This window comes from Montipora capricornis, chromosome 14, assembly GCF_036669925.1.
Source record: "Montipora capricornis isolate CH-2021 chromosome 14, ASM3666992v2, whole genome shotgun sequence".
Taxonomy (NCBI): Eukaryota; Metazoa; Cnidaria; class Anthozoa; order Scleractinia; family Acroporidae; genus Montipora; species Montipora capricornis.
In genome coordinates, this window is record NC_090896.1 from 45790595 (window position 1) to 45799545 (window position 8951).

General features: G+C 39.7%; 1 protein-coding gene across 2 annotated transcripts in view; it reads right to left on the reverse strand.

The window, feature by feature from the left end:
• Window positions 1-1617: 1617 nt before the first annotated feature.
• The window catches only part of LOC138033518 (uncharacterized), a 16699-nt gene continuing 9365 nt past the window's right edge, over window positions 1618-8951 (reverse strand). For both annotated transcript variants that reach the window (XM_068881277.1, XM_068881278.1), the window contains exons 4-5: window positions 7388-7473; window positions 1618-3306 (exon numbers count right to left, since the gene is read on the reverse strand). In XM_068881277.1, the coding sequence (XP_068737378.1) occupies window positions 2647-3306; window positions 7388-7473 (746 nt within the window). In that variant the 3' untranslated portion in view covers window positions 1618-2646. The remainder of the gene's footprint in view (window positions 3307-7387; window positions 7474-8951) is intronic.

The window sequence follows — 8951 nt, forward strand, 5'->3', positions numbered from 1 at the left end:
AAACCCATAGTTTGAAAGGACCCGATTTTGCGATGACCTGTTTGCAAACAATGCAGTTCTGGGGTGCGTGTTTCAAAAGTTTCTGATTTTTTGGGGTGTTGTTCGGGAATCATCTTGGAAAGGAAGTCATCTCGGGGCATGAAACGCGCATGGGCTCTTCGATCAAATTATTATTCCTTCAAATTCATTTTCAATTGGCTACTTTTTTACGAAGAGTGTTTTTAAATGTAGACTACAGGCAACTATGAATATAATATTGGCTTCCCATCCCAAGAAGACTAAAAACTGTAAAAAAAGCATATTTTTGAGTATAATCATATACTACAGAATAGATGAGAAAAACAAAACTGAATCATTAGCATAATTTGCAAGACACCAGACACAATCAATACACTTTTAATGAAGAACTCGCAATTACACTGTTGCGGCGTGATGTCCTCATGCACTGCACAGTTAGCCGGGAATGCTATGAAGAAATGGACTGCTACTAATACTGCTGCTGCTGCTGCTGCGACGACGAGTAGTAGTAGTAGCAGCAGCAGTAGCAGTAGTAGTAGGTAGTAGTACGTAGTAGTAGTAGTAGTAGTAGTAGTAGTAGCAGTAGTAGTAGCAGTAGCAGTGGTAGTGGCAGTGGTAGTGGTAGTGGTAGTGGTAGTGGTAGTGGTAGTGGTAGTTGTAGTGGTAGTGGTAGTAGTAGTAGTAGTAGTAGTAGTATCCAACTTTGATTTAAATTTGTTTTGCTAAGCCCCCACCAGTTATTCCTTGTTTGATGACGACTCAAATCTGAACGTTTTTCCATCTATTAACCAAAGGATACATAGTATTAAGGGATTGCAGCAAGATTACTAGTCATAAGTACTCTCGAGTCAGCAACATTAAATTCAGCGGTTATTGTTTTACTTTCGAAATGACAGACTGTTTGCGCCTGTTGTTACTGCACAGAGTGATTCCTTGATTTCGATATTTGCAGCAATGGATTGAACAACCACTCTTCAAGGGGCACTATCATGAGTTGCGCATGCTCGAGTTTGTTTGCTCTCGAGCCCACAGAAAATTCTAGCCTCCATCATGGATTCACGCGTGAGTCACGTATATTCGCCGGAGTTTCTCCTTTGTCCACCATGGCCCTCCCCAGTGGACACCATTTTGAATTTGTCTATTCAACTTGAAAAAAGTTAACCTAACACTTTTCAAGTTTTTACAAGACGCTAGCGCATGCTCTTCTCGTGACAGTTTCCCTTTTAATCGTAACTTAATTACCTTTTAACGATTTGCTTAATCCTCTTCTAAATACATAATTTCTAGAGCCGATTTCAATTGAGTGTCGTAAAACGAATACCAAAGTAATTACTTCGACCAATCACCGCAGGTGCAAACAGCGTAATGAACCAATCAAAATTCTTAGCAATTCCATGGAACTTTGCTCAAAGCGCGGGAAAAATCGCGCGTGCAAGTCGCGATTGCTTTTGGTCTTCCTTTTCATTGGTTGATAAACTGGTGCGAGATTTTTAAACCAATCACTAAGCGTAGCAATTGCAATCACGAAATTACTTTCGACAGTCATTTGAAAACTGCTGTAAAGCTATGACTAGAAAATGTCAAATTGCCTTTGACCTATTTTTATTTTTATTTTTGCACTTTCACAATTTGAAATTTTTAAGGTGGCTCTGATCGCTTCAGAGATTTTTTTAAAACTCTGTACAGAGTTTTATCTTAGCTTGCAAATCACTTTCCAACAATAAAAAATGGGGGTCACGGAGTTCGATTTGAGATATAAGCATTTAAAGGAAACGGAAAGGGCGTTTTTAAAGGACTCTTTTGTTGCCATGGTAACCTATTACGTTACATGGATGAGCCCATCTTTTTAAGAAATTACTGCTGCTTCATAAAGTATCATAATATTACTGTTACGTCAAATAGTGTTGTAGAGTTAATTCTTACGATAAGACAATCCCTCCAAATTGTTGAAACTGTTTGAGCCATGTTAATTAATCTCCTCTTAGTCATTGCAGGCTCCTTTTCAGTGAATTTGAGAACCGTTACGAAGGGCTCAGGAATACTAAACTGCGGGCATAACAGAAATTTGAAACCCCATGGTTTTTTGGATCCGCAAACAAGGAGATTAGACAATTAAGGTAAAATTGTGTCCCTCTTAGCTGGCCTTTCTCGCAGATGCGTTCTCCACAAAAGTTGTAGGTTACGAATTCTTTAAGAATTTCTTCATGCTGGATACCTAATGAATCCAGAGCTTCAATGAGTAGCTCCTCGCCGCACTGAAGGAAGCTTCATTGCCAAAGTCTTATTCCTCAAGGACATAATTAAACGAACATTGTACCCGGATTACGAATTCGTTACTGCGCCTTTCAATAACATGCGGACTCTTTAATTCAAAGGTCAATCGACAAATGCATTTTTCGCTACCGTCAATCAAATGTTCGACGGCTCCTCCGAGCTTCCGACTACTGTTGAGCGCGCAGTAATCAAATCACATCGTTGGGCTCAGTTCAGTCAACATAGTCGGAAGCTGGGAGGAGCCGCCGAACATTTGATTGACGGTAGCGAAAAACGCATTTGTCGGTTGACCTTTGAATTTAAGAGTCTGCATGTTATTGAAAAGTGCAGTAACATGATCTTCATGTTGTATACCTAATGTATCCAGAGGTTCAATGAGTAACTCTTCGCTTTGCCAGAACTGCCGCCAGCTTCGTTGCCAAAGTCGTGGTTCGGCTCAGAAATACTCTGTTCAACGAAGGAAGCTTGATTAGCCTCTGTTATTCCAACTCCGTGATCCGCTCGTTTGCATCTCAACCCCCCTCCACCAATCATCAGTACTGCTCCATCACCGGTGCTCCAGTCGCACCAGAAGCCGATTTGTGTCGCATTTTGAATATTGCCATTGCATGTAGCTTGTTGGAAACCATCCGTTGTGTTATACTGGCCGCTATATTGAATTCTGCAATTTCCCAAGCATCGATTGGATGCCCACACTGTACCATGTCTGAAGTCACCATAACTGGTCATTTTCGCCCTGAATGTCTGTCCACCAAGACAGTCACCTGTAGTCCGCAAGAGAGCGGTATGTTTAGGGTCATCACTGCGAGTGATCTTGAACTCCTGACCGCTGACCAGCCAAAATGCTTGCGATATCATGTCAGTGTTGCTAGATGGATCAGCTGTTTCTCCAAACTCAATATTCTTGTCATACCACCATTCTCCACTATCATGCATCCAGTTTTTGGAGTCATTGTTGGAAAATCGAGCAATAAGAATCCAAGCTTGCCCAGAAGTTGTCATGTCACAATACGTCTTAGAAAAGAGAAATTTAAGAACTTCATGTTATTGCCATTGAAAGAAGCAACTTGTCAATCAGGGACCGGTTGCTCGAAGCCTGGTTCACAGTAACCATTGGTTAACAGGTATCAAAACCTATAGGTTTCCATGGTATTTAAAACTGGTTAGCGCTAACAATGCTTCTAGCAACCCGGGCCTGTTATGTAACAATGAATACGCTTCTAAAAAATAGATAAACATATCTCATTCGTCTTGCATCTTTCTACTACTAACTATAAGGCCTTTTCTTTTCCGTTAAAAATTAAGCAGTACTATACAAATTACGCCATGGAAATAATATCCTTTTTTTTTTTAAACTGATATTTTCTTTGCTTAGACTCCACACAAATCGATGTATTTACAGCCATCTTTGCATTGTAGGTAAAGTGGGCTGTCAAAAACCTGTTTTTGGCCTTGACCTAATTGTGAAGAACAGGCTGAACGCCTGTTTTCAGATAATTCAACGCTCGTTGATAAGCTTCGAATTCGTTGTACTTCAGTTTTGTGCAGGAATGCCTTCGTTAGTTCGTCGTGCGAGCAGAATTTATTTCCATGGTATTAAGCCATGGCCAAACTACCGAACAAAGTTGGATTCAACGCTCCAACTTTGCTCGATCCAACATTGTTCGACCGTTTGGCCACCCAAGTTGGAAGATGTTCGTCCAACATTTTTTGTTCGATCAAGTGTTGGATGAAGTTTGCTTTTGATCAAACATTGCGACCAACAATTCTGCTCGACGCAACAATGTTGCAGTGTATGGACGCTATTCAAACAAAGTTGTGTCCCGAATCGAGTCACGTTCGCGCTTCTAGCCAATCACGAATCGATATATTATTTTCATGCCGACGCTCGCAGCACTAAACAAAGATGGCGGACTAGGATCAAGGGAATGTCTTGGAAGTTGATGAACTTAACATCCAGAAACCTTGATCAGCGAGTATGAAGCAAGGCCATGTCTTTGGGGAACTTTTAGTCCCCTTAATCACTATCGCTCTGTTTGGAGATTTCTAGTTCGATAGCATTAGAATTTTCTGCGAATTGATCTGAGCTCATTCTCATCACCTCCTAAACGCAGATGTATCTTGCAGTGAACATACGCTTTTTTACACGTTTTCTTAACCATTTTATGGACTTTCCTCGGTGGAATCAGTCATTTCCCTCCTCAAACAGCCCCAGTAACACAAGCGCTACGAGCGGTTTTCGTTTCAGTTTCGCCAACTTGAACTTGAATCAGTTTCGTAAAGAAATGTTGGATAGTGTTTTGCCACTACCTCAACATTTACATCCAACAATGTTGCATGTGGAATCCAACTTTGTTCGATAGTTTGGCCAGGGCTTTAGTTAAGTAATTTGATATAATTTATTCGTTTCGTTTACAACCCAAATTTCGTCACCCCGAGCAGTTTTATTCTGTACGCCTTTCAGAGCAGCCCAGCTTTATACAATTTTGTGTAAATCGTTTGCAGTCCTTTGTCTCGCTACCAGCTGAAGGCAGTTAACAGTTCGAAATAAAGCCCGTTCGAGGTTTTAGTAATTATAAACACGCTGGTGGGTTTGCTACCCTTAGCCAACTTGGCTGTGTCGAAAAGTGGGACGTGGGGACGTGGGGACTCGGGAACGTGGCTACGCATTTTTACCATTTGTTCAACTTTTCATCGTATTTCACAAAATCCTCGTCTTTTGATCGTAACTGCGTTGTACTCCGGTTTTATTTTTCTCGTTTGTACGATGCGAAACAAAGGTATAGTAAATATATATAGTATAGTTCATTACTACTCTTCATAAAAAGGTGACTTTCATTAATTATACTAATATCAAATTACACAGTGGAGTAACTTAGGTAGAACGAAGGGGCAACATTTTTTGCATTGAGTCCTTATTTATTTGACATAGGCAACATGAACAAATCTTTGGTATGACCATTTCTCAGATCATTTTACAATTCCCCAAGTATATTGAGTATATACTTCCATTTTCTGCATCCTAACCTTCTCATTTTTAATTACGCATTTCACACGTAATTGTCTATGTCACGTGACATTTCTTGACTAATGACGTCATAGCGCTGGTTTTTGACATTGGGGAACGTTTACCCCAAAGCATTCCGACAACTTTCTGCTTTAAACTACTTAAAACAACCATTAACGTATAATTATACCTACAGTTAATATGGCATCGTTCATTTTCATTGTGACTGCTATGGATACTTATTATGCGACTTGACCTGTTGTTTCTGTTAATTTTAATTTACCGTTTCCCATTAGATGGGGATATGATTAAAAGGCAGAATGACAAAGCCTCGATAGGAGTACTAGAGCAAGGAACAAAACACATTTATATAAGATGACTTTCCATCCTTGTTTCCGATAAAATACTTAAATTGTTTTAATAACAATATCAGTATATCTACCCCAAAACATGAAGTTTTCAGCATGGCAAAATGGTCATCTATACATTACATTCATAAGAAAAGACTTGCCTGTATTGCATACCAGGCTTTTCATAACTAAGCTCCTAATGACATCAACAATTTATTTACAAAGCACGAAGCTTCATACAATTTAAGAGATAATTTAAGATTGGAACTTGTGTTTTCTAAATCCAAAGCCTTACATTATTCTTTCACTCATCGTGCTAGCATTGTTTGGAACTGCTTACCTAACCAGTTAAAGTCCAAGCCCAGCTACTCCTCTTTCAAGGCTAGCATGATCCTCTAAACGCATTGACAAAATTACCTTCGGCACGAACTCGATTGCAACTACCGTAATAATATCATTGATGAATTTATGTATTATTGATATCTAGTTTATTACTATTTACTTTGATTAGTCATCCTTTATCTTTTTATGCATTGTCTAAGTTATCTTAATTGTAATTAATATATCTATTTTTCATCTTACGCTTATCTATTTAGTTATGTATTATTTGTTTTATAATTATTTACCAGGGGAGATATTTTTAGATGTTATTTCACTTAATGTAAAGTAGATAGCACTGAGGTCCACATCAGCATTAGCTGCCATTTATTCAACCTGATTTATCAAATAAAGGATGTATGTATGTATGTATGTATGTCGCCGTCAAAAAATCACGTGGTACATTTTAGATGAGAGAGCGAGTAGAAAGCTCAGCATGCAGATTTTAGGTTAACGTCAATTGGATAAATACTTCCTCGTAAAACAAAAATATGCCAATTTATGAGCTTAGTCAAGCCTTAACACACTGAAGTCAAGAGTTACTTAGCTTCTGGTCCTGTGATGACGAAACATTTTGAATATTTTAACGGTAACAACCCGAATTTTTCATCGAAGGTAACAAATTGAACAAGCGCCAGGAAAGATGCACTCACAATGCCGCCAACAACGACATTGGGACGGAATTCAAACATCAATTACAGAGAAGAAGTCATAAGACTCAAGGTTTTGTGCATAAACAACAATAACAACAACGACAACAACAACAAACGCTGCAAAGTGAAATTTAATTTCAGCTACGGTCTCAGAACAATGGGCTATTGCAAGTCTTATGCCACTTTGTTTTACAATCAAGCTCTGTGGCGGGTGGCGAGAATTACTTTTCGAGAATCCAATTTTTGAATTTCGGTGTGTATTTAACTGGTACTTGAAAAGCAAACAGATGATAATGTTTTTTGCAAAATAACATAAGCAATTGAACTTCCTTTTTGAGTTAGGATGCTCTCCCATTTCTGAAATTGCGTCGCCGCATCCCCGATTCCCTGAGTCCCGACGTCCCCTGTTCCCATGTCCCCATCCAATTTTTTCGACACAGCCGTGGAAGTTACACTTTTTTAACCCACTAATTATTAATTTTACCTTAGTGCAGCATTTGCACTATCAAACGTATCCTGGGTTCCAGGTTTGTCTCAACGGAGAAAGCCAACGGAGTATAGAAAAGAAATAGATATCGTGGCTCAATCTACTTCTATCAATTCCAGGCCTTTTACTTTGTGACAAAAAGTTGAAATAAGGTGTTAGTTGTCTCCAACCTGGAGGCAGAGAAGAGAGACCCTGGGAACGAGGTTGAGTTGTCTCTTACCTGAAATGCAGAGGAACCCGCCGATATCGTATATTTTCCGTCAGTTGCTTTAGCGTTTCTTTTCAGTAGTCCCGTGCATGATATCCCTATAAATCAGATGAAAGTATCAATTTCAGGAATATTTACCATTTGTGTCGCTTATTTTGGTATTGTTCTGTTTAAGAACAAAAATAAAAGCAAGGTGACATACTCTAACACCAACCCGGTGTGGCCAAGACATCATGCATACTAACATAACCCCTAAAGGAAATTGTTTAGCACGCCTTTAAGTGGCAGCTTCACATGCCATACATGTGGTAAGCTGGGTTGGGAACAGCAAAACTGTTCTCCCACGGCAAGCGTGTGGGAAAGTGGATCACATTACCCGCCTGGTTTGTTAGCTACGCCATGCTGATGAGTCTCAAAAGGTCGAAACAGCTGTCCATGGCTGCTAATTAACCGGGTGAAATGTTTGTGCGCATGCGTGATGTGTTGGCCACACCGGGTTGGTGGTGCTTTTACTGATGTTCTTTTTAAGGCCCTCCAAAAATACAGCCTGATGTCAAGCTTTTTTCTTCGTGCTGAAACCTTGACTTAGCCTAAGACTACGACTTAGGATAAAAAATAACCACACCAGACATTGGTTATGTTACTTGATCATAGCAATATTTTCACGAAAAAAGAAGACAACATCATCACTCAAACGAGGCTGGATCCAGATAGACATGCAATGCAATTTATCATCATCATTATTATTATTATTATTATTATTATTATTATTATTATTATTATTATTATTATTATTATTACAGAAATGCATGAAATTGATGACATGTCGCCAGTTCCCCTCTCCTCGACTTCAACATGGATAACATCCGCCTAGATTTACCCTACACTTCAGAATGAGATTCATATATAATTTCTCCTTTTCCTCGTTTCAAAACTGTAACGTTTGCGTCCTACTCTAAGCAAATAGTGCGTCAGGTTCTGTAACCTCTCACAGCCTAAACTAAACGGGGCCATCGTCCACATCCGAGAAGACTTGAAAACTTATAACAGCTTGCAGATGTGTTAATCCGGCCGGACGAACCCGCGACCTCCCGCACCGAAGTCCAATGCTCCACCAACTAAGTCAACCGGTCGATATCTGCAATGGCAGCTCTGATACTATGTACTTATTGACTGAGTGGGAGGGCCGGACAGGGAAATATTTTGCCCGAGGTCATGGGGTACGGATCGAGCGCAGTGAGGTCCGTGCGCCACGACTGAGGGCCAAATATTTTCTTGTCCGGCCCGACCTAAATTCAATCAATAAGCATTTTATCATATGAGCTCTTTACACTATTTATGAGCACTTAGACGATGATGTTAGGACAAAATATAAACAAAAATCTGCACAGAAAATTTATCTAATTTGTTCTTTGCATTTGCTTTTCTGGCTGTAAATAACTTGGATGTTAAAAAGCGACGAAATCCCCTAAAATTGCGTCGCACGGAGCCGTACGTGTTCCAAGTAGGGCTGTACGGCTTTTTCCGGCCCTGCTCGCGCTAATGCGTGCGGCCCTTAATAGTTTGGCAATAAAAG